The sequence below is a fragment of the Mirounga angustirostris genome, unplaced genomic scaffold (genome assembly GCF_029215605.1).
Source record: "Mirounga angustirostris isolate CCGP_5_RB_7025 unplaced genomic scaffold, mMirAng1.0.hap1 SCAF_15, whole genome shotgun sequence".
Classification (NCBI taxonomy): domain Eukaryota; kingdom Metazoa; phylum Chordata; class Mammalia; order Carnivora; family Phocidae; genus Mirounga; species Mirounga angustirostris.
In genome coordinates, this window is record NW_026991723.1 from 85,774,643 (window position 1) to 85,798,531 (window position 23,889).

At 45.3% G+C, this 23,889-nt stretch overlaps 1 protein-coding gene across 1 annotated transcript in view; it reads left to right on the forward strand.

The window, feature by feature from the left end:
• The window catches only part of GARNL3 (GTPase activating Rap/RanGAP domain like 3), a 142,502-nt gene that overhangs the window by 13,610 nt on the left and 105,003 nt on the right, over window positions 1-23,889 (forward strand). The window contains exons 2-3 of the mRNA XM_045883163.3: window positions 2,078-2,248; window positions 22,622-22,691. Coding sequence (XP_045739119.3) covers window positions 2,078-2,248; window positions 22,622-22,691 — 241 coding nt within the window. The remainder of the gene's footprint in view (window positions 1-2,077; window positions 2,249-22,621; window positions 22,692-23,889) is intronic.

Consider the following 23,889-nt stretch of genomic DNA (forward strand, 5'->3'; position numbering starts at 1 on the left):
GCTGTTTCTCCCCTCCCCCCTTCAGTGCACTTTGGCTCCAACAGCCACGCCAGCCCTCACTCCCATGCAGGGGCTCTGGGTATATGTGTACCTGGGGGCTTGCCCCCGAGCCCCACGGTGGCCCTCAGTGCCTTGTCTCAGGCAGGGCAGCCGAGGCAGTCTGCCTGGAGGGACGCTGTCCAAGATGGAAAGCGAGCTCCATAGGTGATTTTACATTTTCTAGTAGCCACATTAAAATTAATTCTAATATTCTTAGAATTTTATCTTCAACATGTAATCAATATAGAAATTATGAATGAGGTGTTCTAAATCCTTTTTCATGTGTATTAAGTCTTGGAAATCAGCATGTATTTTACGCTTCCACAGTTCACTTTGCACATATCAGTCGCTCGGTTGTCATAGGTGGCCACTTAGGACAGCCCAGCTCACCCAAACCAAAGCTGTCCCCTCAGAGGACTCTGCCTGCAAATGAAACCTCACGTCCCTGCCCTGCTTCCTTCACTCCCTTATGCGTTTCTTTTAGGAGCACTTTCTTAATAAATGTTTTGCATGTATTATTATTATTATTATTATTATTTGTAATTTAAAAAAATCTAAAAGTTTCAATAGGAAACAAAAAATGTTATCTCTCATCCAGAAGCCCTGCTTTGTGGTTTGTTTGTCGATTGCTAAGGCAGCCGTAAACTCTAGGGAGCCTGGGTTTCAGAAGACTTGGTGGGGGGGGGTCCCACTGAGTAAAGAACAACTGATAACATCTCAGGAACTTGGCCTCTTGCCGTTTGTCAGATGTGGAAGGCTTGAGCCTTTGATGTCGGTCTAGTTGCTGCTGAGATCAGTGGCCTCACGCCATCCTGGGGTGAGATTATCTGGAAGTCTGGCTCAGGCATGCGGCACGTGGCCTCCAGGGGGAAGCTGGGTCACCACTGGAAGAGGAATGGCAGATGGGCCTGGCAACAGTGACCTTTTTTTCATTTTGAACTTGGCCGCAGCCTAGCTGGTACCACGGCAGCAGTTTGGGAGTGGGCAGAGCCTGTGTGGCTCCCCACAGCCAGGCTGCCTCCCTTCCCTTGGCATCCAGCTCCATAGCAGGATGGTGGTTCCCTCTGCAGATGCCTCCGCCTCGTGGATAATATGGCTTGAGCCAGTAGGCCTTCTGTGCTTTGCCCTGTCATAGTCTTTATGAAGAAGGCATTCTAAAGAGTCCCTTTTGACCAAAGTGCCATTGAAGATGGCTTTTGGTTTCTGTTTTTGCATGTCCAAGGAATTGGATTTAGTTGGCTTATTTGTCTGGCACTGGAGGTAGGGGGTGAGGAAAGAAGGCTGGCTGCTAATTGGCTCAGAAAATAATTCCAGTCCGGGGCCGAGATGCCTGTGTTTCCCTAGCGAAGCAGCCCCTTCTTCCCAGAACTACCTTTCCCACCTTCCCCACTGTGTCCTCAGAGAAAGGAGCAGGCAGGTTGCAGGAACACATCTCTCAATTTATTCTCATATGCAACTCATTTATTCAACAGGCTTTTGCTCCTTGCATACTATTTATGCCATTAGTCTTGAAGGGTCTCTTTGGTCCTCTCTGTCTACAGTGTTGTTGCCAGCATAGGCCCTTTTGATGGCTTTTCTTGCATATTTTAATTGGAAGTAAGGAGAGAAAACCAAGCACGCTTGGACTCACACAGTGATGGAGGTCCCACCTCTAGTTAATCTCCAAAAGCACTCTAGACAGAACTTCCTCTTAATGAATGTTGCCTTTCTGAATGAATCTGCGATGGCTTGAGTGCTCACTGGTCCTCCTTTTACCTTAGACCCCACTCACTTGACATAGTGGGTGACTTCGCTCAGTACTGAGGGATGTGACAGGATTGCACGGGGCCTTCCCCACAGCACGCTCGGGCATCGCTCTGCACAGAGAAGCGTGGTGCAGTCTTGCTGGGGCACCCGGGTCTTGGAAGTGCCTTGGTTTTGCCCTTGCTGACTTCCTCATGGGGCTGGCCTCAAGGTAAGAGTGCCAGAATAGGCCAGTGGTTGGCCTGCCATTCCTATTCTCTGATCTCAGTGCCTTTCCTAACTCCTTCTGCTTCAGCTCGGCACCTCAGCCTCCAGGCCCACTGATGGATCCGCTGACCAAAGGGTCCTGTAGGAGTCAGATGGCACAAACTCTTCTATGGAAAGCCAAGTCATCTCTATCATTTGGAATCCAGCCTCTTCAGACATGGCCAACAGAAGACCCTGAAGTAGAGTCGCAGGTCAACCTGTAAGTAAGTAAAAGAAACATCATCTGTTTGGGCCCATGCTCACTCTAACTTGAAATCCCTTAATGCCCAGGAAGAAAATACTTTTTACCTTTTCGGGGAGAATAGGGAGGGGAGAGGGGATTGGATGTTTGGTTCGGAGATTTCCTTTCTGTTCTTAATGATGCCTTCCTTGTGTATTTCTTCCTTTACTTGGCAATAGTCACTGAGCACCCACTCTGGCCAGGCCCTGTGTCAGGCATGGTGAGCACAATAGATTCAGTTCCTGTCTTCAGGGGATTTGCAGCTCATGAGACAGATAGCCCTTCATCAAATAACCATGCAAAGAAATACTAACAAATTTTGACAAGTGCCATGAAATGTGTTGCCTTGATTCAATGAACATTTACAGAATGTCTTCTCTGTGCCAGCAGCATCTTGGGGATAGAAGAGAATAAGGCAGTGTCCTTACCCTTGAATAGCAAATCATATCTATAAGGGGAAAAAAATCCAGTATTATTCAGAAGAAGTGATGATAATAATAAGTATAGTATAACTAATAGGGACTCAAGTCCCATGGGGTAGTAACTGTGTTTTCCTGTTTACTCCTGAATCCTCAGGGCTTTGTTATGATGTACAAAAATATCTGTTGGATGAATGAATAAGTGAATGAAGAGAATACGAAACAGGGTGCTTAGTTCTCCAGGGGAATCCAGGGCAAGTAGGTGCAACAATATGATTGACTTACGAACAAATGAGATGCCTCATCAATTCAGTGTGACAAATATTGATCAATACTTGCTGTACCCAGTGCTTTTGTGGAGCTAATTTGTAGCTGGGGGCAGGGATCAGGATCACCTGAGGAGCATAAACAATTTATGCCCGAGGCCCACCCCAGAGATTCTGATTCATTGGCTCCACAAAGGCGAAAGAGGACTTTTCGGCATGTTTGCCTTCACAGAACTTAGAGCCAATCCAGGGAGACAGACAAGTAACCAGATAACTCCAGTCCTGCTTGAAAAGAACCAAGTATAAAGTGCGTTAGGAGTAAGTACTCTGCTGGAGCACAGGGAAGAAAAGGTATCAGTTGAGATCAGCCTGGTAGGATGAGCCTGGGCCAGGACAGGAACAGGGGAAGAAGACCACTTTAAACGGAGGGAACTACAGAGCTAAGGCTCAGATCCATGAAAAGTATGTTTCAGCAACGTCGACAGGTGTTAAACCAGTGGTTCTCAGTGCTGACTGCACATGAGAATCCACCCCGGGAGCTTTAAGAACCAGGAAGCCTGCGTCATTCCTCCAAGATTCCAAGGTCTAGGGTGAGACACAAATACCAGTACTTTAGAAAGCTCCCCAGGTGATTCTCATATGCCACAAAGGCTGAGAAACGCTGTTTTCACAAAAGTGACCACACGTAATTAAATAAATACAAAATAGAAGCAGCTTCTATGCCTCGCCAAGGGGTCTGAACTTTCTAACTTAGGCAATGGGGAGCCTTTGATAGCATTTACAATCTGAAGAGATAATGCAGTTTAAAAAGTACAAGGTTGGGGCGCCTGGGTGGCTCAGTCGTTAAGCGTCTGCCTTCGGCTCAGGTCATGATTCCAGGATCCTGGGATCAAGTCCCACATTGGGCTCCCTGCTTGGCAGGAAGCCTGCTTCTCCCTCTCCCACTCCCCCTGCTTGTGTTCCCTCTCTCGCTGTGTGTGTCTCTCTGTCAAATAACTAAACTCTTAAAAAAAAAAAAAAAAAAAAGTACAAGGTTCACATCGTTTAGAAAAATTCATGATTGCCAGTTCCGTCATGGATTCTTCAAGGAAACATGGGCGAGTCTGGAGTCACCACGGGCTTTTCGGAGTGACCACCATACCTTCCATAAATCACCCTTTAATGAAAATATGAGATTTAATCTGAAACCTAAAATTTCAGTAAATACTGAATTATCTGAGCAGAATTATCCTGTTGCTGGCAAGGAAGGGCAATGAGACGGGGCTCCATCCACAGAGGGTGCCGCGGAGAGGACCCCGGAGAGGACCAGCAGGTGCGCGTCCATACCGGGCACGCCCTGGGTGCCACCTCTTTTCTAGACTACAAGCCCCACAGTGCTCTGCGCACATGACGCAGTCAAAGGGGCGGGCAGGGCTGCGGGAGAGCCTATGAGATGCCGCGGAAGCAACCTAATTAGCATCTGGAGGGCCCTATTGGTGAGTTATCTGGTTAAGGATGGGCCAGGCCCTGGTGATTGGTGGCCGACCGGCTGGCTAGGCTGCAGGGAGAAGGGGTTAGTGAACCGAGTCCGGATCAAGGACTGAACCCCAGACTCAAGGGCCGGACTTGAAACTGATTGTACCAGGAGTCCGATGTTGGGTTCTCTGGAAAACGGGCTAGAAAGATGTGTCTTTAAGAACCGCTGCCGTTCTGTGAGCCGCTCATTCATTAACTCATTCATTCAACAGTGTTCATTGATTACCTGTGTACCAGGCACGTGTGCAAACATCCTAAATGCCTTTTCTCATTTGGTCTTCATGAAAACCTGATGAGGTAGCTACTGTTAGCTCCGTTTTACAGATAAGGGAGCTGAAGTCCAGAAAGGTTAAGAGACAATTCCAAGACACACAGCCTTTAAGTGACAGGGCAGGGATTTTGAACCTAGATTTGTCTAGCTCCAGTGCCCGTCTCCTAACCTCAGGGTGCTCAGCCATGCAATCAGGAGCAAAGTGTTTATGGAATGTAGGCATTCACAGGGCATCCTGATATATATGAATATATATGCATACATATTCAAGTGAAGAATATAACAGTGTCTTACTGGACACCAATCTGGACAGATTCTGAGATCAAACAATTCACTGAGCATCTGTGTGCTGTGCTGGACCCTGTGCTATGCACTGGGGATGCAAAGAAAGCCTCTCCTTCCAGATGAAGGGGGGTGAGGAAAGTGCTATTCCCTAGGGCAGTCCAGGGAGATTTCCCAGTGGAGGGAATACCTGAAGAATGGAGCTTTACCAGAAAGAAGTGGGAGAGGCCTTCCCAGACAGAGGTGACCATATGTGCAAAGGCCAGCAGCATCAAGGCACTCTGAGTGTTTAGAGAACCATGAACAGTCTCATTTGGCCAGTGCTTCTTGAGGAGTGGTGGGTGGTGAGCCTGGGAAAGTAAACAGAAGCCTACTTAACCACTGAGGAGTGGGAGGGCTTAACCACCGACTAAGAAGTTTGGTTTTGAGTCTGTAGGCTGGGGCATAGCATGATCAGATTTGCTAATTGGGAAAATAACTGGTGTCATTGGGCAGCTAAGTTGCAGCAGGATAAGGCTGGTGGCAGGGGACCCTATTAAAGTGGCCAGGGAAGAGATATAAGCATTCTAATGAGTGTCAGGAACCATGGGATTGATTCAAGAAATATTAGAGAGGAAGATTAGAGTGGTACATATGTGGGTGGTGGGGTGAGTAAGTGACCCTCTGAATTTTGATTCGGGCAACTGAGTGGTTGGTCTTGCCATTAATGAGAGGGCCCTGAGATGAGACAATGCAAAATCCAAGATAGAATAAGACAAAGATCATTAGATAAATGCCATCAGTACTAAAAAGGGGTACAGTTACATCTCTGGGGGCAGAAGATGCTTAGGAAAGTCTTTTCAGAGACAGTAACATGAAGTGGACCTTGAAAAAGGAGCACCTCCCTTCCTTTTCTTTTTTTGGACTACCTTTTAATAGGCAGAGATGGGGAGGAGAATATTCTAGATGGCCAGATCTTGGTTTGCCTCTTGTGTGGTGCAGTATTAGGAAGTCTGGAAAGTCAGATTGAGGGGCATATTGTAAAAGATGTTGTACTTAATCCCTGGGCCATGGGGACCCTCTGAATGGTGTTTGAAACATGCAAGTGATGGTTTGAGCCCTGCTTTGGCAAAATTCATTTCACAGCTGCGTACAGCAACGAGACCAGGAGCCAAATAAGAGATGGACTAGGCTGCGTCTTCTTGGTTGTAAGTTAAATAAATACAACTCAAATTCAGGCCAAAAAGGGAGAATGTCTGGGTTCACATAACCAAACTAAGGAAAGGGATGGATCTGGCTTCAGGGATGGCTAGATCCAAGGACGCAAATGCTGCCTGGTCAGTGAATTTCTTTCTCACTCCCGTGTCCTCCAAATTCTTAGCCCTGCTTCTCTGTTGGTCTCCTTGGCTCCTACTGTCTATGAGTTGTCACCATGCAGCAGGTGACATCTCAGGTAGCATGAAACTTGAGAGGAAAAATCTTTCCCATTCGTTAGAAGAAGCATGGGGAAGGTCTGGGCCACGTGTCCACGCCTGGTTTTGTGGGCGAGTATGTTACCAGGGGAAGAAGAGATAGTTCTTGTCTGCCCTGGTGAGCAGAGCAGCCTTGGAGAAGAAAAGGTGTCAGGAGGTAGGAGAAGAGGATTCAAATGGGTCATGGAAGCCATTGGAGGGATTTCAAGATGTGGAGTGGTCTGTGAGTGATCACAAAAATAACTTAGGGAGTTTTTTCAAAATATGGCTCATGGAACCTATTTAATTGGAATCCTTAGTGGTGGGACTCAGGCGGCTGGCTTATGGTGTCTAATGCAACCGAAAATTTGCAGATGGAACTGCAGTCTGACAACTGAATGTGATAATCAGACAGCTGTGGAGCACCTTTGAGAATACTGCGATTTCACTTGGGAAGGGAAGGCAGGAGGCCGAGTGCGAGACTCTGCAATCCTCACTTCTCCCAATTCGTAACCTTGTTTCAGGACCATTAACAACCCGAAATGAGGTAAAATTTCTTCCGAGACGTGTTGAGTACGTTAGGGAAAAACTAAGGAAAGCTATTAGAAAGATGGTTTTTGGGAACATTCTGCCTTAAATGGACGTCAGCCAGAGGGGGAAGGAAGAAAGTTTGAAAAGTTTTTAATCCCCTCTGAATTCTCTGCTAATTCTCTTTTACTATGATTCATGAAAATATCCTACCAAAAAGTTGGATTTCTTACAACGGGTAATTCAAACTTCATTTCCCTTGCTAGGTGAATTGGCAGTGGTTTACTTTTTGATCTTTTGAGGAAAGTTGGCATGTATTTGAAAGAGTTTGTCTTCAAGGCATTATACAAATATAAGGCAGTTTTGTTACTTAGACGTTTTTAAAACAGCTTCCAAAACCCTTGAAAGACCTAGTTTGTTCCTGAGTGAAGGGCCACTTAAGCTTGAAAGACAGTGCTAGAAAGTAAGCTTTTTGGTTTACAGTTGGGGGAAATTCTGTTTCCCTGTCTTCTTGTTTCCATGGAAAAACTCCTGCTCCGCTTGCATGGAGGAAAGAGGTTGAACCGATAACTTGTCCCTCTCTCCTTGCCCCTCTCACTCTTGGGATTTGGTTGTCCACAGAGCTTGTGTGTTATCTCCTCTCTTGTTTCCATTTGGAAAAACACACCTGAGTCCTCTAGAGGCAGGCATGGAGGCCCGTCTGCCTTGGTCTCCCCTGTTGGAGCTCAGCGGTCCTGAGACAGCAGATCCCCTGGCAACCGTCCAGGCAAGCATCCTACAAATGGCCTGTTCCACTTTCGAAACTGGAGGGATGGGGGAATAATAAGAAGGCAATTTGGTTGTCAGGCTCAACCACATTTGCCAGTGAGACTCTGACAGTAAGGAAGTTGATATTTTGATTTCCATTTGCCTGACTCCTGTCCCTAATTCTTAACTGATTCCAAACACAGAGAAGAGAGTGTTCTGATGTACTGATAAGCTCCCACAGCTCCCACGGTTGTGAGACAGGCAAGGATTTGTGGGGGTCTGGTTTGGCTTGCTTTGTTTGTGTTTCCTGTCTTGTTCTTCCCTATCTTAGAAGAGCACCTGGCATGTAGAAAGTGGTCCCTAAATATTTGTTGGGTGTTAAGTGAAGGGTGATAGAGCGGAGGTGCCAGCTAGGAGGCTTCTTTCTGCAATGATGAGGGTCTGAGCTAACGCAGAGAACATGGAAATGGAGAAGAGAGGAGTAGTGAGGGAATGAAGGACATTGTGGAATTCTACACACGCCCACAGGTGCAAAATGGTAGACAAGCCTAGGCATTGCAGCAGTATTAACAATAGCAAAAGATTAAACTAGGGAGCTGGTTCAATATGATGCATCCACGCAGTGGAATACTTTGTGGCCATAAGAAAGAATACAGGAGCTTTTTGGGTACCGATTTGGAAAGATCTCCAAGATACACCGAATGAAAAAAAGAACAAAAACAAGGAGTAGAATTGTGTATAGCATGCTACCATTTGTGTGGGAAAAAAGGAAAAGGGAACTTGCATTTTTCTTTGTCAGTGGCTAAACGTCTCTGGGAGGAATACAAGAGGAAATGGGGAACTGAGGGGGCAAGAGAAAAGGAGGCTTTCCCTGTACAACCTTCTAGGTTCTGTGGGTTTTGAACCAAGTAAGGGTGTTCTCTCTTCAAAGAATAAAATACAAATACACAGATACAAACATACAGCTTTCAAAAGCAATGCTGTGCAGGCAGCAGGAATAGCACCGGGCAACCCACCCAATGCTGGCTGTGAGCAGAGACATGGGTGATTGCCCTGAACCTTGTACCTGGAGTGGCTAATCAGGGAAAAGGTGGCAGTTTGCTGAGCCGCACACAGGAGTTGGTGTGAATGTGGTCCAGGGCTGCACGGGTGTCCGTGGAACTAGGGCCCACCCTTAGAAGTCCGAGTTTGCAATTGGAGAGAAAGTTCCAAATTGGACCTTTGGTCTGGGGAGTTGTTAGCTTAGAGGTGATATTTGAAGGCACAGGAGCAGTGAGGTCCCCAGGGAGGGAGGTGGCCTGAATCAAAAGGAGAGGATCTTCACCGATTAAGCTAGGCATGAAGTTAAAAATTGCATTTCTGCTTCGTGTGATCTGAGAACCAGGAGGAGTATGGCCTCACTCTGCCAGGACCTCCTGGCCCTTTCCCGGGAACTGAAGCTGCCTGTGCCCTACTCACCATGGGAGCTCAACAGCCCCTGGAGAATAACAGCTAAAAGCAATCAGGTTTCCTAAGGAGGTTATGCCATTGCTAAGAATTGTATTCCTCTGACTATTCGAGTTTTCTGTTCTTTCAGATTTTGTAGTCCTCAAGGGCCAGCAACCCATTTTTGGTGCTCACCTCATCCCAAAGTACCAGAACACTATAAGGACACACTATAAATAGCGACTAGATAGTATTATTCTTTTAAATCGTTGCTGTTACAGAGCAGAAGGAAATGGTTTAGGCTGCCCTGCCCTAAATTCACCTAGCTAACACTCATTTTTATAAGTCCCATTTTGGCCTCGGAAGCAAACTTGTTTTCTTGTCGTCTTCTATAGTGATAAATGTTCTTATTAAAATACTTTGCCTCCTACATTTCTGTAAGTTTGGTTTATCTATTTCTTTGCTTTCTTTAAAGCTCTTTCTCACTCTTGGCTTCATAGTCTCATTTTCTTAGACTGTCTCAGAATCAGAGTAGCTTAGTGAAGTCAACATTTTAGAGAGCCCTTCAGAAATATAGTTTGGCCTTAAAAGCACCAAGTAAGCTACTTTTCTTCCGCTACATGGTCTGAATGTGCCTGCAGGAAAACTGTGCACAGATAAGCGTGGAGTGGATCTAAATTGGTCCAGAAAATTAGAAGGAGAATACAGAGATCATTTAAAATGTAGCCTGGGCCTCCCCCCTCCCCTCTCCTAGGTCCCCTCAAGGTAAAATTCAGTCAGTTCCAGAGCATTTATTTCTATGCTTGAGACTAAGAATTTTTCACATATGGGTATGGGCTATGAAGGAGATCAAAATATGCCACCCCAAAATATGCTACTTGGCATAAAGATTAGTTTGAGCTGAAGGCAATGGGGAAAAAACACACAGGAAGAACTCGCTGCCTTAAAAGCAGGGCATAAATTTTCTTTTGTAAAGGTGCCCCCTCACTTCTCCCAAACCTAGAGGAAGAGAACAACCCTTACTGCCAGAGACAGAGAAGGAAGGAATACAATTCTTAGCAATGGCATAACCTCCTTAGGAAACCTGAATGCTTTTAGCTATTATTCTCCAGGGGCTGTTGAGCTCCGTGGTGAGTAGGGCACAGGCAGCTTCAGTTCCCGGGAAAGGACCAGGAGGTCCTGGCAGAGTGAGACCATACTCCTCCTGGTTCTCAGATCACACGAAGCATCAAGATGGGTCTGCAAAAATAAGCCTTACTAAATAACTTCTATCTGCCATTAGTTTTGCCCATATATTTGTCTTACCACGATTTACCACTCCTAGAAGAGCCTCAAATCCTTCTTTTGATTAGTCCCTTCTCCACAGTTTATTGCCCTTTGTTAAAAGGGTATATAAACCCCTGAGTCTAGCTGCTTTTTGGGGGTTTGCTCCTCTGCGGAGCCCTTGTGCATGTAAAATTAAAAATTAAACTTGTATGCCTTGACTTCTGTTGATCTAGCTTTTTGTTTGGTTAATTTGCGGGCCTCAGTTTCAGAACCTAAGAGAGTAGAGGAAAAATTTTTCCTCCCCAACAGCTATGTTCCTAAAGTGTGAAAATTTCAGATTTCAACAAATTCTAGCTTGTCACAAAGAGACTTTTTTTTCTTTGGGTTGTTCTTCAAGCATACACACACATCTTTCTAATGAGAGGCATGGAGCACAACTTCTGTTTATTCAAATAGTTACTGTGCTCAAATTAGAAATCATGCTAAGTGCTTCTTCATATGTATTTTCTCATTAAACCCAACAGCCCTATGAGGAAGGTACCATAGTTATCAGTATTTGTTGAATTAATTCATTATTCAAGCCCCATTTTACAGTTGTAGAGCTGAGGACTCATGAAGGAGTGATCAAGCAGTGAATTAATGGTGGGCTAGACAGGGCTAAGTAAATATAGGCAACACTTATGCACATATAATTTCTCTGTACATATAGATATTTATTTAAGTTTAAGGCCAGGGTTCTATGTTTTCTCCGTATGACATTTTTAAAGAATTTTTTTTGTGCTATAATTTACATGCAATAAACTGCAAGGATCTGATCCACTTTTTTTTTCACCTGATCCACTTTTTAATGTTACAGCACCAGTCACTTGCACTTAATTGTATCACCTGCTTATTGAAGTACACCAACTACCAGGCATAGGAAATGTGAACTTCATGAACTGATGGCTAGTGAATGAGGTCACAATTCTTCCATTGTGATGGCTTCCATAGCATTTGCTTTGTTTGCTCATATTACTGACATCATATTAATCTCTGAAATGAATTTTTCTGATATTAACCTGAGGCAACATTTACAGTATTCTTATGTCTGACTCAAAACAAATTTCATGAATATGCGATCTAATGGAGCTCACTTCCAGCAGCAGCTGATAGTGAAATTGAGAGCGCATGGGGGTGCTCTCAGGCCTGATCCTAGAGAAAGTTATGAAGCAGCCTCTGTGTTCACCCTACCCAGTCTAGCTCACCCTACCCTCCTGTGTTACTCCTGGCACCTTGTAAAGAAGAAAAGCCCTGGGGATGTGATGGTTCTCCTTGGATCTTTGAAGGGCTTTCCTATAGAAGTGACCTTAACTTGTTTTATATGGCCCCAAAGAGTGAGCTGGCTTGTTTTCATTGATTCATTGATTCATTCATTCATTCATACACAACCCCACTAAGAGCTAGCTGACTCTGTGACAGGTATTATGTTAGGTTCTAAGGATTTTGCATTAAGCAAAACCAAGGGAGATCCTGCCAGTGTGAAGTTTATACTCTAGTGGGAGAGGCAGGTGTTAATCCAACCCCTTCTTTGGAATTTCTAATCTGGGGGCAGAGGGCGGGTCAGGAAGAAGGAGTTTGGAGAGTGCATTCCAGGTCCTAAGATGAGTAGCCCGGAAGCTGCTCATGAGCTGAAGGAAAAGGAAGAAAGGCAGAGTGGCTGAAATGCTCAGAGGGAGCAGGCCCGACCCCACAGTGGTGGCTGTGGGGGGTGGTATGTGATGGTAAAGAAATTGAAGAAGAATGAAAGGGTGAAGATGTAGAACCAGCTGGTGGAAATCCAGGTGTGGTGGACTTTAATTCACTCTGGGAGAAAATGGTTTAATAGCCAAAATGGAGGGCCTTGGGGCATACTGTGTTTGTGATCACTAATGGTGTGTAAGTCAGACTGGGTAGCTCTTTTTCAAGTATCTGATAGAGAATACACAATCACAGATAATAGGTTGGACCCCAGATGGTCCCTAAGTCTGTGGAGCTGGAAGTCTCTGGAAGTCTCTTCTACCCTAAGATTGTATGATGAGACAGGAAGACTGACGAGGACGTTGTTGGCATTCAGAATCTTCTGGGTCTGGGATTCAGACCACAGGGACCTGTCAGACGGAGGGACTGGGCTGGCTGAGGATGGGTGTTGATCACCCACGGTGACTGAGGACTGACCATAGAGCTCGGGAGGGAGAAGTCAACAGTGATTCATTCCATAGCTTGCAGACTATGAAAATAATTGAGTGCTGGCAGAAGTGAGAAACCACATTGTTGGATCAGTTTCGGAAAAACCACACTGACCTCCTGGCACTTCTGGGAGAAGCAGGAAAGGTAACTGAGCATATGTCAAGCCCAGAGGTGTAAATTTGGGACTTGTCAGTAATACTGATGCCCATAAAAGTGCACAAGTCCTTCAAAAGATGGACTTCAGGGAGCACCTCACATTTGGGAACAAAAAGAGAAAGAAGGAGCCAATGAAAGAGGCAGAGGTGACTGGTTCTATGGGGTTCTGTAGAGGATGCCTTCCCTGGGCATCCAGTGGGTAGGAAGTGGGTCTGCCAGCATTTCTCAGGTCACCTTTGGAATTTATTTTGGTTAAAAATACAGGTGCTTAGATCCCACTCCTGAAGATTCTGATCGAGGAGGTTTGGGGTAGGGACTGGGCATCTATATATTTAGATGAAATTTTTTTAAGCAAACTCAAACTTTTGCAGAGGACAACAGGAAGCTGCTCAAACAGGAGATTGTCTTTATGGTGTTGTGTTGGTGAAGGATTTCTTAAGTCAGAAAAACAAAGACCAGAAAGGAAAAGATTGAAAATGTTTACATTAGAGTTTTAAAATTTCTTCATGATAAAAGATACCAGGAGCAGATTTTTAAAAGAAAAACCACTGTTTTGAAGATGATATCTGTGATTTGTTAACCAAAAAGGGTTGGTATTCAGAACATACCGATAATTCTTACAAATCAATTAGGAAAAGACCAACAACCTACAGAAAGGGAGTGGGTGAAGAAGCAGGAATAGGCAAATCCTAGAAAAGGTAGCCCATATGGCCAATAAGCAAAAGAAGAGTGTTATCAGGGGAGTGCAGATTGAAACCACACCTCAGTGAGACACTATTTCATATCCTTCAGACTTGCCAAAACCGATTTCTGACAACACCAAGTGTTAACGAGTATACGGAGCACCCACAGTTCCCATGCTGCGGTTGGGAGAGTAAATTGCTACATTCACTTTGGAAAACAAATTTGCAATACGTAGAAAAAATAAAGATGCACATATGACCCAGCAGTTCTACTCCTGGGTATGTCTTCTAGGGACATGATTGCCATCGTACTGAAGGCGAGATGTAAAAGGATTTTGATTACAGCGCTGTTTAAAAACTGGAAACAATTGAAATGTCCAACAGTAGGAGAATGGAAGAACAATGGTACAGTAATCCAGAAGGCTACTCTACAGCAGTGTATGTGAATGATTCAGAGCTACAGGTATTAACATGTACAAATCTCAACAACCAATTGTTCAACCAGAGAAGCTAGTTGGAGGAAGACATGCATAGTAATGGTATTTGTGTAAAATTTTAAAACATGCTAAATAATACTGTATATTGTTTATGAATAAGCACACAGTGCAAATATAAAAATATGAGCAGGAAGTATAAACCTAATTATTTAGTGATTATTTTAGGGCAGGGCGAGATGACAGTGGGACCAAAGAGGTACTCAGGGGTTTCAAGTCTGTCTATAATGTTCGTTACGTTATTTGTTTTTCTTTTTTTTTTTTAAAGATTTTATTTATTTATCTGACAGAGAGAGAGCACGAGAGAGGGAACACAAGCAGGGGGAGTGGGAGAGGGAGAAGCAGGCTTCCCGCAGAGCAGGGAGCCCGATGCGGGGCTCGATCCCAGCACCCTGAGATCAGGACCCGAGCCGAAGGCAGACGCTGAACGACTGAGCCACCCAGGCGCCCCACGTTATTTGTTTTTCTATGTCTTGAAATATTTCATAATAAAACAGACTAGAGAAAAAAATCCAGATGATTCTGATATATAGCTAGGTTTGAGAACCAAGATCTAGAGTCAGTGCTTCTCCAAGTTCAATGTGTATATGAATCCTCAGGGGATCGTGCCATTCTGTTTCATTAGGTCTGAGGTGGGGCCTGAGAGTCTGCATTTCTCACCGGCTCAGGTCCAAGGACCACACTATTCTGAATCGCAAGGGTCAGAATAACCTGGGTGTTCTCTAGGATTCTTGGCACACAGGGTACTAACCCACTCTGGATAGCATGCTTCCCTTCAGGGTCTGGGTGCAACTGGAGGCAGATCTTGTGCATCTCAGTGGAAAAACGTTGAGGACCTGGGGAGAGAGACCTTGGAGGGATTTCCCCAAAGAAGCAAAATCTGCAGGTGATCAAGGGAGGTAGGCAGCAACATATGTTATCTGTTCATTTTTTTTTTTCCTTAAACCAGTTTCTGCTTAACACTTTGTGGTCATGCCTGAATAGGTCTCCTGTGGGCAGATTATCCTCGGAGCTGGAAAGCTCTCCAGTCCCTTTTCTTAGAGGAAAAGGGAAGCTCAGGTCACTGAAGAGTGGGGAAGGGAGAGAGCAGATGCACAGACCTTACATTTGCAGGAAATCTTCTTGTAGGTAGTGGTTCCCAGCTTTCTGGATGGTGGGTCTTGAGCTGAGAAAAGCACGACAGACCCCCCCTTCCCCAGGCTTCTGCTCTGGGCACCCACACCTGAAGATTGCATATGCTACTCCTGAGGGGATAAAAAGAGGCTGTTTTACAATTTACCATATTTGCTCGACACAGGTGTGCCTTGCTTGCGCAATATTTCTGTTCCCGTGAAGTCCTGTGTCCTTGACATTTTCCCACTGAACCGTAAGCACCCCAAGATCCAGGGACCACACATCTCAGGTGTAGCACCTGAGCCCAGTACCTGGTATCTCATACGTGCTCAGGAACTGTTTATTGAATGAGTGAAAGAATTTTGACTCAGATACAGTTTTTTTTAATGAAACTTTTGATTTTGAGAGAATCATAAATTCACATGAGGTTGTAAGAAAACAAAGAGAGGGGCGCCTGGCTGGCTCGGTCGGAAGAATGTGCGACTTTTGATCTTGGGGTCGTGAGTTCGATCCCCACCCTGGGCGTGGAGCTTACTTTGAAAGAAGAAATAAAGAAATAACACAGAGAGATGCCAGGTGCCCCCTGCCCAGTTTTCCGCACGGAGGCATCTTGCGTCACGGGTGTACGGTATCACAGCCAGAAAGTTGTCACCGATACAGCACCGATACAGAACCTGGTCCTAGGTTCCTGTTCTACACACAGCCCTGTCACATGTTAGATAAATGGAATCACACAGTCTGTAACCTTTTAGGATTGGCTTTGATTCACACTTTGATTCATGCACCATAATTCCCTGGAAATATATGTTACATTTATCAGCAGTTTGCTCTTTTAATTACTGAGCAATACTCCATGGGCTGGATATACCATGCTTTGTTTAACCATTTGCCCCACTTTTTTTTTTTTTTAAGATTTATTTATTTATTTTAGAGAGAGTGTGAACCAGGATAGGGGCAGAGGGAGAGGGAAAGGGAGAGAAGCAGACTCCCTGCTGAGCACGGAGCCCGACGCAGGGATCAATCCCACACAACCCTGAGATCATGACCTGAGCCAAAATCAAGAGTTGGACGCTTAACCAACTGAGCCACTCAGGCACCCCCTAACCATTTGCCCTTTCAGGGACTTCTAGGATTTTTCCAACCTGGGGCTATTCTGAAGAAAACTGCTGCAAAACATTTGTGTACAGATTTTTGTGACTATCCATTTTCATTTCTCTGGGATAAATGCCCAAGAGTGTAATTATTGGGTCATATGGGTAACTGCATGTTTAATTTTATAAGGCACTGCCAAACTGTTCTCCGAAGAGGCTTAGCTTACCATTTTCCATTCCCACCGAGATGTGTGAGGGGTCTGACTGCTCCGATCCTCGCCAGCATTTGGTAGGGTGTTTTTTAGCTAGAGAGAGAATTTCAGAGGCACTGGTAGAGATCATTATCAAGAGGAACTTTGCAGGGAATTATCTGGGAAGGCTTGAATTATAATAGAGAACCAGGTAAAGTCCAGGGACATGTGTCTTCGTCGGAAACTTAGTGGATACATAACTACTGTAGGAGGAATGCATTCCAGAATGTTGGAGAAAAGAGGATTCAGGTGAGAAAGGTGTCTTAGTGATGGTGAAAGTAACATCAGATGCACCTAGAGGTTGTCAGAATATCTAATGGTAGCTGAGGGGTGAGGAAGGGGAATGAGAAGGAGGCAGGAGCCCACCTGAGTGTAAGCAGAGCAAAGGTGAGCAGACCTTATCACTTATTCATGATTCATTTATTCAACCAGTAATCCCTGAGCAGCCAGCTATGAACTAGGTACTCTGTAAGACACATGAGGCATAGTGATGACCACGACAGATAAGGTCCCTGGAAGTTGGAATAACCAGCATTTATTTAGTGGTTACTATGTGTCAGGTGTTGTGCTAAGCACTTGTGGTATCTTTTCATCCTCCCATAGAGACAGATATTATTTTCAGCCTATGTTACAGATGAGGAAGGAGGCTCAGAGAGGATGAGTAACTTGCCTGAGGTCACAGAGCTGTGTGCCATAGAGCTGAGCTCCAAATCCAGCCCTGTCTGACCACCTTATGGCTGGGGGAACTTGCTAAGGGTATGCAAACCTAAGATCCTGGTCCAAGGAACACATGATACGGCACCCCAGAACCAGGATAGGGACAGGGAGCTATCTGAAGCAAGAACCAAAGGGCTCTGACTCCCAGGGCTCCTTACACTCTACAAATCTGCCTGCTGAATTCTTCCTTCCTCGTATCTGAACTGTCTTCAGAAGAGAACAGAATTCTTCCATTTCATCATTGGAAATGACTGTATGATCGCATCTCTGCTTTTTTGGTGTCACTTACCTTCAGGAGAGACAACTGGTCCCTTCTGTGCAATAAGCTGTTCTGGCTCCTGGTGTTAGGAGGCTCAGGCTCCATCCAGGCCTAAATCTGTAGTCTGGCTCATTGTTTAGCCTCCCTGTTCCTCAAATAGGGGGGTCTCTTCCATCTGTCTCTTTCTATCTGCTGATCAAGAGGGCTGAGGCCTCGTCCTGGAGCTCCTGACATTGAACTCTGCTGTCAGTAGGCTTTTGAAAATCCTCCTGTTGCTTTTCACAAAATCTCTCTGCTGACCCAAGAAGAGTCCCTGCACTTGCTGTCGGCTTTAACTGTTCCAGCAGGGCTGGAAATGACAGGGGCCTGGATTAGTGGGGTCTGGCCGGTCTTCAGGGGGAATCACTAATCTCTAGGTCAGTCCTGTAACGGACCCGTATCACTGAGTATCAGCTTCCTTTCTTTCCTTATTTAGTTTGACCCTTTGGACGGGGTTGTCCTGTTTTCCGGGAACCTGATTTGTATACTGGTAATTTTTCGAGCCTCTTTGTGGGGCTGGAAATCTTTGCTCTCATCCCAGGCCTTGCTTAGAGACGTAACACGAAGGTCCTCAGCTCTGTGCATGCTTGCAAGGCGTGATCCAGCATCCTCACACATTAATTTGCTAAAACAGAGTTTATATTTAAAGCCCAGAACACATTGCGTGGGAGCGAGGAACTCGAACTCCCCGGTTCTTTTTTGCACCTGCCTTGTGCTGGTGACATGCTCTTGGGTCCCAAGTATTCTCTAAGTGGGGTCACACTGCTAAGGCAGCGCTTTGAGGGAGGAGACGTCATGCTGAGCTGTGAGGCTGCACTTGGCCCCAAATCTTCTGCTATGGGGGTGTGGTGTCTTATTTAAACCTCTTTAAAAAGTGGGTAATCATTTATGTCGAATGTCCCTTCTCAGGGCTCTAACAACCTGAGAATTCATACCACTAATAAGAACAATAATACAATAGCTAACACATTGAGTAGTTTTTATGTGACAGAACTTGTGTTTAAAATGAATTTTTATTTGTTCTCATTTATCCTTTCTAACCCTGTTAAGTAGGCGATACTATCAGCCACATCTTATACGGGAGGGGACTACTGCCCAGAGAGGTTAAGAACTTAATATGTCTGTGACTGAATCACATACCCGGAAAGACTATATCACACGTCCTCCCGTTAAAACAAACACGGCCTTGTTCCTCCTGATGGAAGTGCTGCAGGATGGCTGACGGGTTTCCCAGGGATTCCAGAATCATCTGGAAGAGCAGTCTTTTTCAAAACACTGTCTGTGGACCACTGGCGTCAGAATTTCCCCGGCTGCTTGTTAAAGTCGCAGCCATGCTGAATCACCACCTCTGGGAATAGGGCCAGGGAATCTGCATTTTTAGAAAGCTTCCCCCGGGTTTTCTAATGGACTCAAGTATTTCCATTGGCTTATTAATCTAGTTTATGGGGAGGCCTGAAACCAGCAACAGGGATTCGCGAGGCTCTACAGCAGTAGTCAAGCAAACTTTTTTCTGTAAAGGGCTGGATAGTAAAGAGCTTGGACTTTGTGGGCCATTCAGTCTCTGTTGCCCCTGCTCAGCACTGCCCTGATGTGATGCAAACGCCCTCACAGACTCCCGGTAACCAAAGGGCATGGCTGCATTCCAATAAAACTTTGTTTGCAAGAACGGGCGGTGGGGGGGCCCATGGTTTGCTGACCCCTGAGAGTCATCCCAGCCCGCCAGCCCTCTGACCACCACTTTCTGTGGGAGTTATTCTTCTCCTGTCTGTTAATGACAGAGAGCTGTATCCGTTGAGATAAAATCACCTGTTGTCATAAACTGAATCTTAGTGACATAAAATAATAAAAGTCATTTTTCACTCATGTCACTGGGGATCTTCTCTGTGGTCACATAGGGACCAAGCCTCCTCCTTGTTGGGGCTTCACCCCTGTTGGTCCTCACAGCCCTCTCCAGTCAGCCAGTGGGTGAGGAAAGAGAGCAAGGATTATTTGTGGGAACTTTGTATGGGCTGGGTCTGGAGGAGGTACCCATCATTTCTGCCCACAACAGAACTCTTCCTGTTTGGAGTCCAGAAACAGTGATTTCTCAAGCCTGTGAGGCCCTTGGTCTCTAGACTCTCTGTTCCCTTCCTTTGTGTGAAACCCGTCCGGTTCTTGCCTGGGCTCGTCTCTTCTTTATAAAAAAAAAAATTTTGCTAAGGTCAGCCAGGAGGAGCCAGGCACAGCATCACCGCCATATCCAGCCACTTTCCCTGGAGCTGCAGGCTCAGAAGGCACAGGGCCCCCTTCTATGTAACTGTAGGGATACGTTTTATCACGTATTCTGCCACTGTGTTCCCTAGATCTCCATCTTCCTGGCCGCCAAGATCAGTTTCCTCACTGGCAGCTGCCTGCCTCCCAAGCAGGTGCTGTGTATTTTAGGCTGTTGCTATGGCAGCAGTCGCTACCGTATTAGTTCGGGGGACACGGCAGCTTTAACAGGTAAACCGAAATGCTATGGGATGGACACAACTCAGTGTTGATTTCCTGCTCATGGCATATTCTAATACAGATGTTCTTAGAGGTGTGGCCTTGGTCTCTTTCAGAGACCAGGTTTTTTCCGTCTTGTAGCTCAGCCCTCCTGTCAGTCCTCATAGTCCTCTCCACCCTGTTAGCCAAGGGGAAGGAAAGTAGGCGCCTCCCACAGGATGTGCTGGACGTGGTGTTGGCGCTTCAGCCCATATTCTCTTGGCCAGAGCTCAGTCATGTGGTCGCACTGCAAGAGGGGCTAGGAGATGTGGTCTAGTGACAAGCCCAAGAAGAAAGGAGAATAGGTTTTGGCGGGCACATAGCAGGGTCTGCTTCTTGGGCCAGGACTGTCTGATAGACTGACTGCTGGCTGAGGAAGGAGACTGTCAACAGGCAGCCTGCCTTGGTGCTCACCAGGGGTGCTCTCAGGCGTTGGCAAGTAAGATCCAAACGATGTGCAAATACCTTCATTAATACAACAAACATTTCCTGCATGTCCACTCTGTGCCGAGCAGTAGGCCAGACACCGGGACCCGCAGGAGAGCAAAGTTCCTCTTGGAGCTCTGGGTGACTCCTTTAATCACATCTCCTGTGCTGGGTACCGAGGAGCCCGGGCGCCTGGGGAGCGAGTCGGGGAGGCCAGAGGGTTTTGTAACGTGGCGGTTCGAGTGCCTCCTGCAGCCGCAGAAAGGCACCCCATATAGTTCAGCCTGGCTCTCGCCATTAGCAAGCACTGTCTCCGCAGCGAATTGCATGAAATGTAATTAGAGGGGGAAAAGGGCAACTGAGAGCAGATGTTCTGTTTCTGTATCTCTGGGTTGTTTTCATAGGACACTGCTTTCCTGCTATGAAGCTTCTAAGGATGTGGTTGCCCCAGGATGCAGGGTTGTCGTCTTTTTTGGTGTTAGTTTCTGGCTGTTGGCAAAGTTAGGGAGCTGGCACTGTGTCTGAGAACGCCCTTGGTGGTGCTTAGGGCAGCCCGGGGAGGGGCCCAGAGCCCAGCATCCTTGCTCTTCTCATGATGTTGGTCATTTGTGTTAGAAGCTGCTGCCGCTGTTGGTGGTGGGATGGTGCCCCCCAAAACCGAAGAGGTGGGCCGAACTGGGCAGACAGAGCTTTCGTCACCAGCCATTGGGCATTCACTCTGTGCCCCATCTCTGGCCCAGGGCAGAGACGCTCCTGTCCCTGGAACACACTCTGTTGGTAACCCAGGGCCGCCGGGGAAGGATCCTGAAACTGTCACGTAGGGCGCTGGCAGTATTCTCCAGGAGGGCTTTCAGAACGGGCTAAGAAAACAGGCATAGAGGACGTATTTCATGCATTCCGGAATAGGCCATGGAGGGCAGGTTTAAATCTCTTCCAGAGACTTTTTTGAGGGGTAGAAAATCCTGTCTCTGGAAGCAGGACGGTAGCCTGGGAAATATCTGGGGCACACTTCCACGCAGTATTCATTAATTTGTGGCACATTTTCTGCTAAGGAAGTGAGGACTACAAAAGGTTAAATTTCTCCTATAAGATTAATTCAGCCATCTCTGTGAAATGGTGGAAGCAGAATACCAATAGACCCTCATTTCTCTCATGCTGTCTTGCTTGGAGCCTATCAAAGAGTGTCCTGGCAAAGAGTCAGGTCTGTGGATGCTGAACAGTGAAGTCAGTCTCTCTCTGAGCGTGCCAAGAAGGCTGTAATTTAGAAAATGTAGCTACCTTTTAAGGAAGGATGAAAAGGTACAAAAGGCACCTTTCTTTGCATGTTGGAGCCCAAATATTTTGGAGCGATTTGTAGGTCCTGTGCAATTTTGTTTTCTACCATTTGGGAGAGTTATTTGCATGACATCTACAAGAACAAAATTTGTTAAAGCTGCTTGCGTTTGTGGGGCTCCAGTGGTTTCAGGAGCACTACTTGGGGTCCTAAATAGACTAACTCATCGATAAGATATGTGGCTTTGGAGTGTGGAACTCTGCATTCAAGATGTAAATGCAGTAAGAGTTTTACCCTTGTTTTAATTGCTCTTCACAATGCGTGTAATTTTTCTTATCTGATTTAAGGGGGGGTGGGGCTGGAGGAAGTGTTAGCTACTATTACATAAACACTAAAGATCCTTGAAGTTAGATTTTTAGATTTTTTGTCAGTGCTGCTCTTTTTTTTTCATATTGTCCTATTGTCATAAATGAAAAGGGGTGGGGTGGGGCCTACCAGGATTTGGAAGTTTCTTCCTCCTATTTAAAGTTTCATTTCTGGTCTATAGCATTAAATAATGCTGGTTATTTTTATGTTGAATATTTGGGACACAGAGCCTCTCTTAAACGAGAGACAATTGCAAGCTTTGTCCCTGGCCTCAAGTTTACTGCAGGGCTTCTCATCCCCTTTGGTTATACAGAAATGAAATTATAAACCACCAGTGGCCTTGGAAATCTCAGTCGATTCCAAATGACTAAGTATTTAATTCAATCATTGCCTATACTTCCAGGGATGACTCGGGTGTTTTTCTTGTTACTGAGGGCTCCATGAGCGCCGGCTCTGCAATGGCTGCTGGGGACTGTGTGTATTGCAAGGAGGCTCCCCTGCAGTGAGGAGCCGGGGCAAAGCCTGTCCCACAGCAGCCCGTTTTGCAAATGGTAGTCGATTTTTGCAGAAGGTTTGTGGCCAGATCGCTATGTATAATACTGATGAAGCATTTTTGTTCCAGCTCTGTCTCGGAAGACCTAGGCTGTAGACGTGGGGATTTCAGTAGGAAACATTATGGATCTGTGGAGCTGGTAAGTTTACACTGTCTGTTCAGTGGTAGTACATTGATTTAGATTTAGAGCATCGCCGAGCTCATCAGATCTTTTGTTGTATATTTACTGTCAGACCATGTGGGTACCGTGTGGGGCTGGGATGGGAATAAATGACTATTGAAAGGCCATAATAATCTGATCATCTTTATCTATTTGTTTTTATTGTTACGTACTCTGAATCTGTGCCTTCCAGTTTGTTAAAAATATGTTGTGGCTTGGTATTTTTCTCTGGTGCATATAATTGGGGTATATAATTAAATGATTTATGAATTAAGAGAGGCAGCATTTGGTTTTTATATTATCTTATTCTTAAAAGTTGACAAATCTAGTTTTTGAGGTTTAAATATTATTGAAATACATGTTCTGATTTTCAGTACCTTTGCTTTCTGGGTATGTGGTAGGAGTTAGAATATTTATGAGATTTTTTCTCTTCCTGTTAAAAGTATATTTGTTGGGCTAGAATATACTGTGATAGTTGATAGATATCTGGAATGAAAATATCTACATTTTCCTTGCGAGAGACATTAGGGTTTATGTTACGAGCTTTTAAAATAGTATGCTTTCATTTTAAAAGAGGAATAATGAAGGCATATTTTAGCCTCAATTTTGTAAAAGACAGAACTGTGATTTTTTTTTTCCCCAATTGCATGGAAATTTGAACCAATTTTCAGGAAAATGTGCTCATAGAATCTTCTTGATTATTATTTAACACTATTAAAAACATTGAATTTATTATTCCTATCTATTTATAAAAAATGAGTTGCTTGGATCCATTTGTGCAGCACTCAATTTTCTTCCATTAATATATGCTGCATTCTTGCGGGGCTTAAGTAGTAGGACAAATTATACCAGAGCTGTGTACCAGTAGCAGTAATTGAATTCACTCGAATATTATAGACTTGACTGTATATCTGGCCCAGGGCTGAGTATTCTTGAAAATATAAAATAAGTAAAAGATTTGGTCCTTGTTCTTAAGGAGCTTACTGTCTTGAGCTGGGCAGATAAGATACATAAAGTATCTAGAAAATGAATTTAGTCACATGAAAGACACGCTGATTGACTCCATCAGTGCGTGTTCTGTGTCCATCGCCGGTGGCACCGGGCCAACTCAGACCACCGCCTCCCTCGAAGGAGCATTTGTAGAACTATAATTCAGGGCGTGAACTGGTAAATCTCG